This window comes from Sciurus carolinensis, chromosome 4 (assembly GCF_902686445.1).
Source record: "Sciurus carolinensis chromosome 4, mSciCar1.2, whole genome shotgun sequence".
NCBI lineage: Eukaryota > Metazoa > Chordata > Mammalia > Rodentia > Sciuridae > Sciurus > Sciurus carolinensis.
This window is the reverse complement of record NC_062216.1, coordinates 91,190,303-91,207,911: the sequence shown is the minus strand read 5'-3', so window position 1 is coordinate 91,207,911 and position 17,609 is coordinate 91,190,303. Positions and strand designations below refer to the sequence as shown.

The 17,609-nt window shown below is 35.8% G+C and overlaps 1 protein-coding gene across 2 annotated transcripts in view; it reads right to left on the bottom strand.

Moving 5' to 3' along the window:
- Irag2 (inositol 1,4,5-triphosphate receptor associated 2) overlaps positions 1–17,609 on the bottom strand; it is a 130,594-nt gene that overhangs the window by 29,726 nt on the left and 83,259 nt on the right. For both annotated transcript variants that reach the window (XM_047549024.1, XM_047549025.1), the window contains 8 exons: positions 10,598–10,644; positions 10,431–10,495; positions 10,182–10,286; positions 7,938–8,008; positions 5,542–5,599; positions 4,061–4,124; positions 3,949–3,976; positions 3,542–3,682 (listed from right to left, as the gene is read on the bottom strand). In XM_047549024.1, coding sequence (XP_047404980.1) covers positions 3,542–3,682; positions 3,949–3,976; positions 4,061–4,124; positions 5,542–5,599; positions 7,938–8,008; positions 10,182–10,286; positions 10,431–10,495; positions 10,598–10,644 — 579 coding nt within the window. The remainder of the gene's footprint in view (positions 1–3,541; positions 3,683–3,948; positions 3,977–4,060; positions 4,125–5,541; positions 5,600–7,937; positions 8,009–10,181; positions 10,287–10,430; positions 10,496–10,597; positions 10,645–17,609) is intronic.

The window sequence follows — 17,609 nt, the reverse complement described above, 5'->3', positions numbered from 1 at the left end:
GCTTAAGCTGCAACCAGAGAGTTGTTAACCAACCAGAATGGTCACCACTGTCAGACATGCAGTTCCCTATGATAAATAAGCGTTTCCAGGGACTGGGAATGTGACTTAGCAGTAGAGCACTTTCCTAGTATGTGTGAGGCCCTGAGTTCCATCCCCAGTAACATAAAAAGGAATTATAAAAATAAATAATTAACCACCTCCAGTTGGGAAGGGAAGAACAGATATTGGTTGTAAGCAGAACAGAAAACGGTCAAGCTAGATTGAATCGTGAAGAAATAAAGAATAAACAACCCCATAGTTAGTTAGGAGATTGAATCAATAATCAAAAACATCCCAACAAAGAAAGGGCCAGGACCAAATGGCTTCACTGGGGAATTCTAACAAACAAAGAAGAAACAATGCCAATTATTTAAAAACTCTTTTAAAAATTAAACAATGAAGGATAGTACCAGGCTTATTCTTTGAGGACCCCATTACCTTCATATCAAAGCTGGACAAGAAAAGAAACTACAGATCAAGAACCTTGATGAATACTGATGCAAAAAAAATCCTTAATAAAATGCCAGCAAACTGAATTCAAAGGCATATTGAAGGTATTATACGGCATGCTCAAGTGGGATTTATTTCTGGAATGCAAGGATGGTTCAATATGTGAACATCAATCAATATAATATGACACAAACAGGAAGGATGACAAAAATCATGTTTTGATGATTGATGAAAAAGCATTTGGTAAGATTTAACACTTTCGTGATTTAAAGAAAGTGTATAAAAAACTAGGAATAGGAAATTATATAAATCATACATGAAAAACTCACAATGAACATAATACTCAATGATGAAAGAAAAAACTTTTCCTCTAAGATCAGGAACAAGGCAAGAATTCCCACGCTCACCAGTTCTATTCAACATACTAGAACACTAGTACTAGAACCATAACAAGTAGGCAAGAAAAAGAAATAAAAAGAACCCAATCAGAAAGGAAAAATTAAAAAATCTGTTCACAAATGGCATGATCTTTTGTGTAGAAAACACTGATTTCACAAAAACTGTGAGAATAATAAATTCAGCAAAATTAACAAAAAAAATGCAAAATTAACAACAGAAAAAATCAGCTGTATTCCTATATACTATCCTATATATTAACAATTTCCAAAAAGGAAATTAAGAAAACAATTACAGGGCTGTGGTTGTGGCTCAGTGGTACAGCACTTGCCAAACATATATGCAGCACTGGATTTGATCTTCAGTACCACATAAAAATAAATAAATAAAAGTTATTGTGTCCATCTACAACTTAAAAAAAATAAAGAAAACAGTTCCATTTATAATAGCATAATAAAGGGTATAATACTTGGGAATAAACCTAATCAAAGAGATAGAAGTCTTGTATATCGAAAACTACAAAGCATTGCTAAAAAAAATTAAAGACACAAATAAATGAAAGATATCCTGTGTTCATAGATCAGTAGATCTAATTTTGAACATCCATACTACCCAAAGCAATCTGCAGATTCAAGGCATTCTCTAGTAAAATGCCAATGACATTTTTCTTTTTCAGAAATAGAGAAATGTGGGCCTCAAAGTATATGTCAATGGTGAAGCATGTGCTTAACATCCATGAGACCCCTGGCTCAGTCCCAGCACCAAAAAAGCAGATATAAGACTAATGAAATAGAACAGAGAGCCCAGAAATAAACTCTCATGTATGTGGTCAAATGATCTTTCAGAAGGTACCAAGAAAGCACAACAGAGAAAGTCTCTTCAACAAACAGTGTTGAGAAAAGTGGCTATTTATATGTGAAAAGTATGAAATTGGACCCATCCTCTGTACCATATACAAAAATTAACTCAAAACTGGTAGAAGACTTAAGAGTAAGACTCCAAATTAGTAAAATCCTGGAAGAAAACACAGAGGAAAAGCTTCATAGCATTGAATTTAGTTATAATTTCTTAGATAGGAAATCAAAAGAATAGACAATAAAGATGGAAAGAGACAAATGGGACTATGTCAAAAGCTTTTGTGCATCAAAGGACCAAATCAATACAGTGAAAAGGCATTCTAAGAATGTAACTTAAAGGCATATAACTGTAAAGAAATTAATATCAACAAGAACTCCAAATAACTTAATTTAAAAATGAACAGAGAACTTTCAAATATCTAACAAGTCATATGAAAAGATGCCTATTATACTTAATTATCAGTGAAATGAAAATCAAAACCACAACATACCACCTTGCACCTATGAGGATGGCTATTATAAAATCAGAAAAATGATAAGAGTTGGTGAAGAATTGAACAAAATACCATTGGTGACAATGAAATAAGAAGCAGCCACTATGAAAACAGTATGGGGGTCAGTTTTCAAAAGGTTAAAAATATAATTACTATACGATTCAGCAGACTCAACTTCTGGGTGTACACTCAAAAGAATTGAAGAGATATTTGAACACCCATGTTCCTAACAGCACTATTGGCAACAGACAAGAGGTAGAAGCAACCCAAATGTCCACAAATGGATGGATAAACAAAAGGTGGTATACACATAAATTGGAATATTATTCAGCCTTTTAAAGGAAGGAAACACTGTCACATGTTATAACACAGAAACCTTCAAGACATCATGCTAAGTGAAATAAGACAGTTTGACAAATATGAATATCATTTGCACCTACTTATATGAGATATCTAACAGCAAAATTCATAGAAGCAGTAGAAATGTGGTTTTAAGGGTTTGGGTTAAGGAGAAAAATGGGAGTCAATGGGTGTAGGGTTTCAGTTTTGAAAGCTGAAAATGTTCTGGAAATGTGTTTTGGGAAAATTTAAATATATTCAACACTATTGAACTATACTGTTAAAATTAAGATGGCAAATTTCATGTTATTGCAAAAAATTTTTTTAATATGATTTCCCAATTTTTATTTTCTTCACCCAAAATGAAGCTCCTTAATTTCCAAACTGTCTTTAAATTTGCAGAAACTTCATTAGATGGAAGGATAACAGTTGTATCCTTCCTTACACCCTCATTGTTCTCTTAGTACTTTATACCTTTATTTTTTATTTACTTATTTTTATGTGGTGCTGAGGATTGAACCCAGTGCCTCAAGCATGCTAGGCAAGTGCTCTACCACTGAGCTACAACCCCAGCCCTTAGTACTTTATAGTAACAAGTCTGCAAGACTCAAGTAACATTTTTCTTCAGTTAATCATAAATGGAAATAGATGTTTCCTTTATGAAGCTTAAAATTGATATTATCTCTTATTCTCTGTTTTCTGCCTGAAATCAATATGAAAATCCAGAGAACGCAGATGACTTAGGCAACCTACTTTAAAAGGAATTTTTTAGTATTATTACTGATATTCTCCCATTAGTGAACCTTTCAGTTTGGCCTGATCTTGAATTCTATTTAACCACATTTTGTTTTGGCAGGGTTTAGTATATGGTGTTGGTTTTCATCATCCAAGTACACTCAAACGTAATTATGAAAACATCATTAAAATACAATCAAATGTATAGCTTCCAAATGTTCTGGTTCATACCTCCAAGAGCTTTAAACAGTTAGTGATTTCTTTCTTCAAATTGTCTTCTGCCAGGTCCCGGGATCGCTCCTCAAGCTTCACTCGTTTCTCTAATGTAAACCAGTCACATTTAAATCCCAAAGATAATCTGAGAAATTCTGCCTGTTGTCAAAATAATGTGAGGGTGAAGGGAGAAAGTTTAATGTGGTTGAACATTTCAATTTTACACGGTATTATCCTGAGACAGTGCCTCTCTCCTCCCAGCAATAGAACATCAGCATGCATAGGCCATACCTGCACTTCGTCACTGTCAGGCCAAACAGACACCAAACATATCTGAACGTGTGTTATGCTAAGCATGAAGCCAATGTAAGAGGTGAGTCTGAAATGCTATTTTTTAAAAAAGGAAAAAATGGGTTTGAACTTACCTCCACCTCTTTCTCATTAGCAGACGTGCTGTGGGATAAGACAAAGGACTTGCTCAGAACATAATCCAACAGAAAAATAAAATGTGAAATTACAACGTGAAGAAGAGCTTACTTTTCACTTTGTCTGAAGTTAACTGATTTCATGGTGGTTACTGGAACAGGAGAAAACTCAGATTCTATCAAAAGACAATAAAATACTCTTTGGTTAAGATGGCTTGACACATAAAAGCACATTTTCATTAAATGCTGTTATGTCCTATCTCTACTAAATGAAGGCATTTTATTTAAATATATATGAGATGATAGCCAGCTAATGTGTTTGCTTAAATTATAAGATAATTTTATGCTAAGCCATTGGGATCAAGGCATTAAGATCACTGATTCACATCTCTAGTAGTCTTTGAAACCTGAAGATTTATCAGAGTCAAGAGATGGGGCAATCTGTCTTCTTTGCATTTGAATATTAGTTTTACTAGATCCCATGCTACATGCCTACTTTCCTTTGGTATCCTGGTCCTTCCTTGGATCAAGATGTTAACAGCAACACTGGTGGGGATAGTAGTTGTAGTTATAGTAATAGCAGTACTAATAAATAATAGTAATACTAGTAGCAACAATAACAATAAAAATGGCTTTAAAGGTTTACAATATGCCAATTCCAGAGCAAAGCTCTTTACATATATTAGGATTTTCTTTATGACAACTTTGCACAGGACAATATATTTAATAAGATCATTGAATTTAAAACTGATAATGCTTGATTTAAAGCCACGCTTTGGCTCTTACAGACATGTGATCATGAATAAAACAACGTTGTTAAACCATCTACATGATAAGAATATTATTTTGATGTAATAGCTAACTTTTATGAGAACTGCTGTGCCAGGCCCTTTTCTATGTGCTTCCTACATATTAAATCACTCAATCAATCCTCGCAGCAAGGCTTCTGTGGCAGACACTACTGTCTGCATTTCACAGGCTGGGAAAATGAACCACAGGGTAGCTCACCTCACATTTGCAGGACTGACTAAAACTATGAAAGAAAAGAATTTAGCCCAGGACTTAGTATATGGCCTGTTCTCTATAAATAGACTTACTTTTTTATACATCATTTTCATTTTGCAAATGAGAAACTGAGACTAAAAATTAAATAATTATCTAATATCACATAATGGTCAGAGATGGATCCAAACCAGAGTCTGTGTGATCTGACAGCCTGAACTCTATCCACTATTCCACCCTAGTAAAGGGAGGGAAGCATATTAGGTCTTATTTTGAAAATATTGGCTTATTTGCTTTTAGATGTGATATTGAAAAAACTAAGTAGAGAATTAATTACTACCAACATGCATGGGTTTGCTTCTTAGTTAACAATAGAGCACTAGTTATTATTACAAGTCCTCTGGGATTGAACAGTCAATGCAGTATCAATGTGGCTTTTTGACAATGATACAAATGGAATCAGGATTAGGTCCTCTTGGCTGACCTTATCCTGGGATGCAGTGGCACGTCTTTATTCAGAAAGACTACAGCTACAAAAATAGCCACAGGGACCAAAAGTACACATGGGGGTTGATAGAACACAATCCTTACCTCCTGAAGCACATTCTTTTCTATGTTCTTCTATTGTTTGGGATTCCTCTTTGGCTTCCTAAAACCATAAGGCAATTTTATTGCTGTACATAGAGTGGAAGTTCTTCATAAGCAATTATTTCTCTGCTTCCTGTCCTCTCCTAACCCTACTCTACAGTGCTCAGGGAACTGTAAGAAGAGTTAAGAAAAAAACAAAAACAAGACTGCCTCTAAGGGGGTTCCCATCTAGCTGAGGCAAAAAAGAACACAAACATGAAAAGCTTTGAACATGACACAAGCTATCACAAAGCAAACTTGGATTAGTTGCCAAATAAGTGAGGCTTAGGTAAGTGAGTGTTCTGAATGGGAAGGAGGCAGGGCAACATGGAAAGTTGGGAAGTCTGCAGACCAGGAGCATGGCTGCAGCAAGAGGAGAGATAGAACTGAATGGATGGATGAACGGAGAGGCGAAGGGGGGAGTGACCTAGGGCCATCTAATGTGGCTTCTTATGTTGGCTTTGGGGAAGAAATTATAGCAAAGATACTGTTAAGATTGTGTTGTGTAAGGTTTTAATTTCACATAAGTTTATTTTTAGGCCATTGACCGACTGTTCTATACATAATAAATTGCACATGTATACAAGGGTTGCCATAACAACAGGGTTGTGCTGTACTGCCTGGGAAATTTTCATGGGAGGACTCAGTATGCAACCATTTTTGATATTATTAGACATTTTCAAAAGAAATGAGAAATTCAGAAAAATAATTTATCCACTAAAAAGTCGAAGTAGACAAATTTCCTTGGTAGAGTCATTGACACTATGCTATATAATTTTTAAGACAACTAAAAGGTAGATTTCAATACAATGTGTAACAAATGTAATAATAAAGGTAAAGTGTTGCTTGCTGTCATCAACAGGTGGATACTTTTGAGTTTTTCAAGTCTTCTTCAATCCCATGACCTCTCCCAGCCACAGCCCTTCCCCTGCCCACCACAGCCTGGCTCCAGCATCCAGTCCATCTCCCCCTCATGATCATATCCACTACTCTAACCCATGCCCAATGCTCCAGGGAAACTGCTCTCATCAGTGACCTCCCTAGTGCCAAATCCAATGATCATCCTCCCTCTACATGTGACTTGACCTCACTGTAGCATCGTAAACAATTTATAAATCCCTCCTTCTTGAGGATGTTTTGACCTGTCCTGTGGATCTTCCTTCCTGGTCTCTTGGCCCTCAGCTTCTCTGCTAGATACTGTTATTGTCCTTAGTGCCCCCTTCCTGCCTGCCAGAGTCACTGGAAAATCTCACCCACATATTTGCAGGATTCTTTGCAGATAACTCATGAACATGCTTCTGTTCCTAAGTCACATGAGTAAGATTATGAACATGGGTACATAGTTATGTTTCAAATCTCCTTAGAGACTACCAGTGTCTCATACGAATCTGAAACTTACCTCAGACTGATCTTAGTTAATCTCACAAATTCAGTTCTTCCCCCCCTCCTCCTCTCACATTATTCTATTCATTCTTGTTAATCCATAAAAGCTGGGTACCTACTTTCCCACATGCCTGATGGAAGTCAGTTTGCTGAGAATTCCATCCTCTAAATATACCTCAAATTCATCTCCTTTTCTCCATCCTCACCAAGTTCAAACTACCTCCATCCCTTATCTGATTTGTTACAACTGTATTCTTGTCAGTTCTACTTCCTCAACTATGTTTTCCTAATAAATTATTTCTTAAAGTGATTTTTTTACAGTGGGAAGAATTTTTTTTCTCAGAACATTCTACTATGGAAAACTAAAGAAGTTGAACTTCCTTCCATTCATTCTTTTATAGGGGGAACCCCTTTCAGCATGTGCTAGCCAGCACTACACCCTAGATGTACTTCATACCAGCCCAAGGATACCAGATCCATACCCCATTGTCCCACTTCCTGTATACTGGAAGGCCATAACATTTTATTCTACCTTATTTATTACCCATATATACCCATGTCATAACCTCCTCTTCACTTGATTAGTTTGCAAGAGTCTGTTTCTTGCAACCAAATGGGCCTACATACAATAATGCTTACATGCTGAAAGGGACTAATACATGAGTAAGATCCTTGAAGAATCATGGAATTGGATCCATAGTCTACAAGTTACCCTTTGATTATTAATTCATACAAGTAGAAATAAATCTCATCTTTCACAAAAGGAATTTAACATTTTTCTATAAATGTTTATAGCTATCCTTATGTCTTATAGAGCTTTGCCATGTGACTGTATATTCAAGACTGCTCATTGTATTAACCTCATAATTTTCAAAGGATAAACTAGGAACGCCTCTAAGAGTACTTTGCACATGAAAGAGGCAGTTCTACCACCGTAATATTTCAACTTTATTATTCACATGTGCGTACTTCCTTACCAGATTTGATACAGTTTTATCCTTATTCATAGTGTCTTGGCATGCAGTCTTCTCAGAATCTGGACTGGTGCCTATGAGAAAAAGGAAACACAGCAAACCATTGGGGGTGCAGTAACAAGAAAAGAGGAAGAGTGTAGCAATGTTGGCAGACCAAGGAAGACAAAAGCCTTAGCATGAGACAAATGGAGGTACTACAAAATGCATGAAGGCCCACAACTCAGAGTCGGGGATGGAGCAGAGGAAGCCCATGGGGACATTGAGCCACCTAAGATACTTGACCCAAAGGAACATCTCCACGAACCACCTTTCAAACAGTAGGCTGGTTTTTCTCTAATTTTTTTTTAAGGTGAATACGACCTTTTTTACTGAAAGCATTACTGGCATAATAATAGAAACTGGATGAAGGAAGGATGAACAATTAGTAACTTAGATTTTTTATAGCTTGGCAAACAGGTTTTTAAAAATTACATATGCAAAACTGATAACCGTGTGATATCCTACTAACATGCACATTTCTAAATATGTGATCAAAAGAAAAGGTACATTTTAAATTTATGCCATGCTTTTTTGTGATGTTCACATATTTTGGTGTGATTTGCACTATCATTGCTGTACACAGGATCCTTTGTCCTGCATTTAGTTTAGTGCAGACACAGAGGTGAGCAGCTAGATAGGGTATCCTTTCTTTCTTTTTAAGGAAAATATATTTAAAGCATATGTTGTATTTTAAAAGTTTATATGAAAAGGAAAACAAACTGATCTCCAGATTCCTTGGAGATACACATTTCTCCCCATAGGTGTTTTGTTTTAGTTTTCCTTAAATTTTAAGGCAGATAGTAAGTTCATATGATCCATAAATTTAAAAAATTACGTGTTTTACAGTAAAAAAATTTTCATCTCATCAATACCTGCCAGAAACCTGGTGTTCTTGCCTGTCAACTGTGATATTAATTTTTGTCTAGCCTTCCAGAAATACTTTATGCAGACATAAAAACTCTTTTTTGGGCTGGGGTTGTGGCTCAGTGGTAGAGCACTTGCCTAGCATATGTGAGGCACTGGGTTTGATTCTCAGCACCACATATAAATAAATAAATAGCCCATCAACAACTAAAAAAAATTTTTTTAAACTTCTTTTCACTAAATTTTACATACAATACACATTTTCTATACTTTCCCCCTAGAAATAGTAGTCCTTTCATAGTATTGTATGAAAAATTCTCATTATATATGTTTTATACCTGCCTATTAAAATTCTATTACATGGATATGCCATCCTACAGCTTTCCATTAATAGCTAACTTGTTGTCAATATTTTATTACAAACAATGTGCAACAAAGAAGCTTACACATGTCATTTAGTATGTGTGCACATGTATCTATAGGATAAATTCCCAGAAACTGAATTGCTGCATCAGCATTACATTTTGATAGATATTAGTTACATTTTCACAGATATTGTAGCCATATTTGTTACAAGAGTTTACATTTCCTACAGCAATGTATGAGAATGCCTTTTTCTCTTACAATTTAATTAACAGAATATAATCAATTTTTGCATTTTTGTCTATTTGACAGGTAAAGAATGGTATCTTGGTACAATCTTGATTAAAATATTTCCTAAACAAGGTGTAATGTGTATTCTTTATTTAACCCATGGAACGAAATCCTTTTCTGAAATTTTAGGACTACTATAACTTAGCACTTATATCTCAAATTTAAATGTTGAGTTCAAACAACAGAATGGATTTTCCTTGATTTTTTTCCCCTTTTACAGTAGGAATGAAAGTCTACACCTCCTTTGGGGGTCAACTACAGCAACATCTCACTGAAGATGATTAAGAACTATTTCGTTTTCAGAGTAGAGAAGCAGGAAAGGATCTAAAATCATCCAGTTCTCTTGCCTTCTGAGTGCACCACTGCTTAATGGTTCATCCTTCTAACCTAGGATTCTAAGAATTTCCTAAGTGATGTCACATCTGTGCCACAGTTGAAATTCAGCAGTGTCCATTCAGTCTGTCAGAGGAAATATTTAAGCCCCATCACAATATATTGTTTTTGTTCTATCTACAAAATTGAACCAAAAAATAAAATGGTACTTGGACTTTTCTCCATACTCGCCTTCTGTCTTCAAAATTCCTTTAAAAGAATTAATATAACATTGCAAAGCTATTAAAGACAGAGACTTCACTAGCTTACAGGTTTGCCTCCCGTATTAGAATGAAGTTACTCTTGAACCCAGCTTACCTTGGATCTCTGTCATGGAAGACACTGATCTTTCTTCCTCTTTCCCACAGAGTGATTTACAGTCAAGGCCACCAGAAGCCATATTCAAATTTTCTGATCCAGAATCTACCAACAGGAAGAAACTATCAGCATGACTCCTATGCAAAGGAGAATTTGCCTATGCTAGTCTCATTTGCACACATTTCAGCAGGTTTCAGAACATAAACTTATACTTCTTTTTTTTTCAATGTCTCTTCCAAGTCCACTCACCACTTGAGGTTACAGTACTCTCTGAGGAGGAAGTATGTCCAGGTGATGGTAGTGTGAGATATTTCCTAATAAAAGGGTAGAAGAAACATTTTAGTATGTTAGATTCAAATAATTTTTTTTAAATGAGCAAAATACACAAATTCACACACACAACACCAAGAGCAAACCTGGACTGCGGCAGGTCCTCAGAACCCAAGTGTTCAACACCATTCTCCTGGAGGGAGAAAACACAAATACAGAAGTTCAATAATTCAACAGCTGCCATTTCAAAAAGTGCTATACTTATTTTTTATCTCCTTATTTTAAGTATATTTATGAGTCTGATATTTAGGAAAACCCAGACAATTTTTTGGACAAACAAAATTTAATTCAAAAGGCTGATAGAGTTTATGAACTTAAATTTCTTTAAACAAAACATTCTAGGTAAGCATATAAAATATTTCTATTTATGAGACCATTACTCGATGTAAAACTTTTGACCAGGTGATAGAAATTGTTCTCAAGCACCAAGCTAGATAAATCATACATTTTAAGCTTAATCCATATCTCAAAGATCTGAGGGATTACATCTAAGACAACACCTGTCACCTGGCATTCAAAAAGAGCTTCACAGAACTGTGGTTCCAGCCTGCCAGGGCAAGTTTTTGAAAGTCTCATTCGAATCTCTAAATTTCTATCAAGAATTCCCAGTTTGGAAGGAATTTTAGGACATTAGAATTTGTTAGTATACTTCTTCTCTTTCAAAAAGAGATATGGTAGCAACATAGTTTCCTTTTTAATGTGAGCTTATTTAACAAGTTTGTTTTCATTTTTACGTATTTAGAAAGATTGTAATAAATTGAAACTGATAAAATTTAGGCATATCAGAAACTTATACAGACAATGAAAAAATGAAGACACACACATACATTCCAAAATCAAACACAGAACTTTTTAACTGCCATAGCCAACTGTTGTTGTTCTACATAGGTATGCCACTTCATATACAGTATTTAGAATCTATAAATGAACATATTTACCATAGCCACAGAAAGATAAAGATTTAGAGTTTGCTGAATTTGTAGTTGCCCAGTATAAATAGAAGCCTACAGCTGTTGAGCACATTAAAGTTTACAAAAACCCTTTTTTGTATCATCTTATCTAATTTTCCCAAAAACTATACGCAGTAAGTTTTTGCTTACATATATAAGACCAGTGGTTAAAGCAATTTCCCAAGAATATCAGAATGGTGGAGCCAATCTTCAAACTCAGATCCAATTAAATGCAGTGTTCTCTCCATTGTAAATAAATTATTCCAAGCATACATTAACCTAGACTTTCCAACTATTGTCATAGACTTGTAAATGATTTAAATATAAACTTTTAAAGTGTTCATCTCAAATGCTTAGAAATATTTACAAACTTAAAACAAGAATTCACATCTCAGTGACATTTAATCTTCTGTTTATTTAATTTCATCAATGTCTTTTAACTTTCAAAAATTTTATTGATAAATATGATTAAGGCATACAATGTGATGTTTTAATACACATATACATTGTGAAATAATCAGATCAGGTTGATTAACATATCCATCACCTCTGCTTTAAGGGTCTTTGGGTCAGATTTATATTACCAAAGCCCCTCATGACATCAGTTTAATTTAATTTCATAAACTTTCAGCAAAGATCCACTTTGCACCAGGAGCAGGGAAAAAGACCTGGAGACACACAGAAATATAGGCCTTTTCCAGAAGCGGCACATAAGTCAATCAAGGAGTCAAATCTATAAAACAAATACCTTATAATTGATAAGCAGTACTTCACAGAGGAAGGTCAGATGCAAACAATAGAATTAACAGAGTGGAGTGATAGGAACTAAATTTTGAAAAGAAATTATATCTTAGGTAGAAAATGGCTTTTTCTTTATATTTTTAAAATACATTGTAGTAGTAATTATTATGTGCTTATTTACCTAAACTTAATATATATGAAATGAAGCTATAAAAACTAGATAAAATTAAATATCCTTCAGTTTCATTGGGTATTGAATTCCATAAAAATCAATTGCATTTCTTAAAAAAATCAAGCCCATTGAACATTCCATAAAATATAAAACATTGTTAACATATGAGGACTGAAATAATATCATTGTACTCTAACTAAAAGCTGTCAGAAAATATTTCATCTTGTACCTATCAGGGTCATGGATTTTAATTTTTGAATTTAAGGAGTGGGAAAGAGAACTCAGTTATTATTGTCATGTCACTAAGCTGGTCTCCAAAATAGAGGAAAAGGGAACATAACATTTTGCAAAACTTTATAAAAGGAGTCTAATTAATCATCCTATTTAAAGTCAAAACAATAACTACAGCAAAAACCTAATGTACCTCCATTATGTTACGAATGAGTCTCATTTTCCTATACTTACAAATGAAGCATTTTATAAAGAAGAGGTTTGATGAACATGAAATACTTACTGACTAAACAAATAATAAATCTGGTTCTGAAGAAGCCTCATACATATGTCTCTTCATTGTCTTGGAATAGTTGCAAGGTAAGCAAGTGGATGTTACCCCCAAATTATGAATCTTTGGAAGTCTTCTTGATCAGAAAACAACCCACAGACAACATATCTTAATTCTAACTTCATAAATTTGATCTAACAACACTTTTTCTTCTTACAAGAATAACCAGAGAAAAGGAGGGATTTTTCCCTCAAATTTTGTTTCAAACTTAGGATCTAGTTAGTGAAAGTTGTAGATATAACACTCAAAGTTTCTTGCATGAGGGTTGAGGGTGGGCTAATCAGCAAAAACTTTCCACAGTGGGATCTCTTCTTCTAGCATCAAAAGTCACCCTCTTCAAACCAGCATCCCAAGCAAGCCTGCTGAAGAATCTACCCACACACCAACTTTGAGACCTGAACAAATTGTAAAGGAGATAATCTGTTAATATTGTAAAACCACAGGTATTCAAGACATCAATGAAGAAAGCTCAGATGAGAGACTTACATGTGGAAGAGTGGCTCAAGTCAGTGAATCTAACACATGCTAATACACAGAGCAGGAAGAATGCCCTCCCAACCAAGCAATTCAAACATTAACCTGAATAACATTTACATGGAAACCCATGGTCCAGCCCATCTGCTCGTGACAGCAAGCACCTAATGTAGGGTGGGGTAGCCAAGGTACTCATGGAACAAAGTGAGACAGATTCTTCCATGGGCTGGGTCAGCAAACACAGGCCTCTTTCATTCACACACACACACTCACACACACACACACACACACACACACGAATAGGTAGAAAAATATGAAGAATTAAGTAAGAAATAACTTAAGAGATTTGTAATGGCAATTAATAAACCTAGATAATCTTCCAGGATTACTTTGTTCTTCTACATTAAATGCCACTTTCACTCTAGATTTTATGATCAGAAATTCTTCTGCTAATAAAAATTTATGTTACCATATAATTTTTACTATTGGGTCTCTTTGGACAGCTGATGCTGATCAAATAGATTAATGTGAGAACAAAAAAATGGAACAAGAATCTATTTAAGTTTACTCCAAACTATACTTGTGTACATTTAAATGTTTTGAAAAGAAGAAGAATGTCAAATGGAACTTTAAAAGATTAGAATCCCTGGAACCCAAACAAAATTAAATTTCCTCATAGTTTTTATTTTTTTCCTCCTTTCAATTTCTAAATAAAAAAAACACCACACCCTCAGACTACAGGACACACCTACTATGGTGAGGCTCATTTATAGTCAGTTATCAGTCAATATCTACATGTCCCAGTTTTGCAACTGGCAATGTTATTTATTCTCCAAGGTTATTAATGCAGCACCTACGCACAGCTTGGAAGAACAGGACAATGGCCAGAAAGTCTTCAGAGGTATTTTTAAATTGATTCTGTTCTTTGACTCAATACATCTTCTCCCAGTGATAGTGTATCTCACACATAAACATGCAATGACATGAAGAACTTTAAAGGAGGGATGACACTTAATATTTGATGTATGTGATTTTTAAAAATTTGCATAACCAAAAGGAAAATAGAGAAATTCATCTCCAGATCCCTGATCTGTTATGAGGTATCCTCTGAGTTCCACCCTGCTGATAATTCTGATTCTGTGTAGTACTACTGCTATTATTTTGAATATACACTAGGAACCAAGATTTCACAAAAATATCTTGGTGGAGTCAGATCAGGCAGAAGAACCAGTTTTCATGCCATAGAACTTTTGTAGAACTTAATTCTTAGAGTATTTAGGGACACAAGTAGATAACCAACTGTTTTACAAAGGGCCAGAAAGCCTTTGGTTGCTCTTCAGACTTAGAGATAAGAACAACCACTAAGAGAAGGTAGACAGGCTAAGGACCTAGAGGAGGAATTGAGGAAGTAGATCCAGATACTGAAGGAAGCAGTGACACTAGACTCAGTGGGAAACTGCTATTAGCCACCCTGTCTCTCAGCCCTCCTGGACTGTGTGTCTTCAAACATAGGGGATAGTTTTTACAACCACCCCACGGAGTCCACCAACACACCACACCACCTTGGGACCCCCCTCTGAAAGCATTGGAACAAGAAGGCAGAGCGATCTCTGCACTGACCAGGGAGAAGGTGGGATCACCAGAGGTCCAGATGCAGAACTCCGTGGAAGCCTACAATGGTACAGGAAGGGCTGTGGGCAGTGTGGACAGCAAACAAAAAGGATAGCAGAGACAGGAGTGATGAGACCAACTTCACTGTTCCACAATTTCTGGAGAGACTAAACTCTACTTGGAACCCACTAGTGGGTGAGGCCTGAAGAACATGGATACATACTGGAATACACCTCGGGTGATTCTCGGAAATGTCCTTCACCAGGGAAGGCACCTGGTGAAAAGGAAGACCTTCCTATTCATCAGCAAATGGAAAAATAGGTCACTGAGAGGCACTGTCTTCCTCTGAATATGACCTACTTGGTTTGTTTTGAACTGGTTAGGCTAAAACTTGGCCGTGAAGATGCATATGTGTCGATGTATATATGTCATATGTTTATGCATGTGTGTGTGTTGTATCCATGTGTGTACTGAAATATTCAAGAGAACTCTGCAAAGTAATATCTCTATTCCACTGGAGACACCAGCAATTTTAGACAGGTTAGGCCGCTTATCTAAGTTCACATATTAATTAATGCAGCACTTCTTAAATATAGGTCTGTCCAATTCCAAAACCTATTCTATGGGGATAAAATTTGTAAGGCATTACTAAAATAAATTTCAAATAAATACAAAAGTAGACAGAATAGAATTAACTTTTATGTGCTCAGGATATAGCTTTAACAATTATCACCTTATAACCTGTCATGTTTCATCCATTCTCTCACCCACTAAACCTGTCCCTGTGTTTTTGGAAGCAATCTTACATATCTCATATCTCACATGTGAGTATTTCAGTATGAATCCTAAAAAGATGAAGACTATAAATAGTTTATTTCCTTCTCTCCTAGGTTCACCAAAATATCACCAATAAAATAATCCACTGGGTCAATAAAGAAGCTCGGTTCTCCTTAAGAACATTTCAAACAGGTCTCCAAATCATTTTCCTACAAGATGTTCTTTTTGAGACATCAATCTTGATAGAGTTCTTTGCTCAAAGACCCTCTCATAAATACCAGTGTTCACTTTTTCTTACATTCCCTGTGATAAAGATGCTAGAATATAGCTTCCTTTATAAATGGGGGGGGGTGCAGAAAATAAATCTTGAGTCCTTAGAACACCATTCCAAAGAAAGGAGCCACAGAGTGTCATCCTCAGTGTTTTAAATGGAACGTGAAGTGACTGCAAAACAAACAGGCATTCAATAAATATTAAAGGGCAGCTATCGTGCACCCTTCCATGCAGAGTGTTAGAAACACTGGTTAGTGATCAAGTAAGGGTGCTTTCCAGCAGGCTTATCAGTTAATACAGGTGGAATGTAAAAAAATGAACACCCTCAGTGCAACCAGGAGAAAGGTGGCAAAAAGAGAGGGCAGAGTTACTGGGGTCTCATAAAGGGAAGTGAAATAGTTGAGAAATGAGGAAGCTGAGGCACCAAAATATGGTATTTCCAGAACCACATGTAAGCTGATTGGGAGGAAAACCTGATATCTCAAACTCCCATCTATTATGATTTTCACCTCAAAAAGAATTGGAGATGCTTGATTGCCAACATTTTATACTACCACAAAATGTTTTAAGAAACAATAGATTTTTTAAATGGGGCTTGATAGTTCTACTTGTCAATAGAACTTGACAGTTGACAACTGGAGAAGTGAATAATGTTCTGAGCAAAGAAAACACCCCAGGTATGTTTGTGTGATTTATTCTGACAATAGACACAACCTGGTTTGACTGATACGGGGACAACAGGACAGTGATTGGGAAATGAAGGTAGAAAGCTGGGTTGTGACCAGGCCAAAGAGGAACTTGAACACAAGGTCAAGCTGTATTCATGTGGCTGCAGAAACTGACAAATATCTATCATTTAAAGCCAAGGTGTTTAAAAAATAGCCAGTTTTGTATATGCTGGGATGAACATGGATTATGGTATTTTGACATTTTATATTATTCTAATTCCCTATATATATATACTACTGAGAATGCTTAGAAACAGAGCTTATTAGTTCAGAGATGACAGTAGGGGGCCAAAGGGGACAAGACGAGGGGTGGAGAGCACAGCGAGCAGGCTGCAGGGGGCAGAAACCTGGAATAGGAATATGGAGAATCAGTGGCTTCAGCCACAAAGTGAAGCCAACAGACTCATTCCTGAGACTGTAGAAAGAACACAGGACAGCAAGGACTTTCAGGGAACCTGTCCATCACTCTGGGAGCATTTGACAGGAGTTGCTATTGTGATCCTGACTGCTCCTAATTCTTAAGAGCACAGACAAAACAACTCAGTCCCATCTCCCAATGAGTGGATTAGGAGGTCCTTTTAGATACATAAGGCAGCACATTTTTTAGCCAAAACCAAAATCAAACAAAATAAAACCCCACTTTCAAGGTAACCACAGGGATTATTATGACTGAAATGTCTAAACTCAGTGTACGAAGAGGGATTGTGAAAAGAACAAATCCTTTGAGGCTAGACAAACCTGATCTTGAAATCCAGGTTTGCTGCTTATTAGTTCAGTGATCTTGGCCAAGTAACTTCCTTAAAGTCAGAT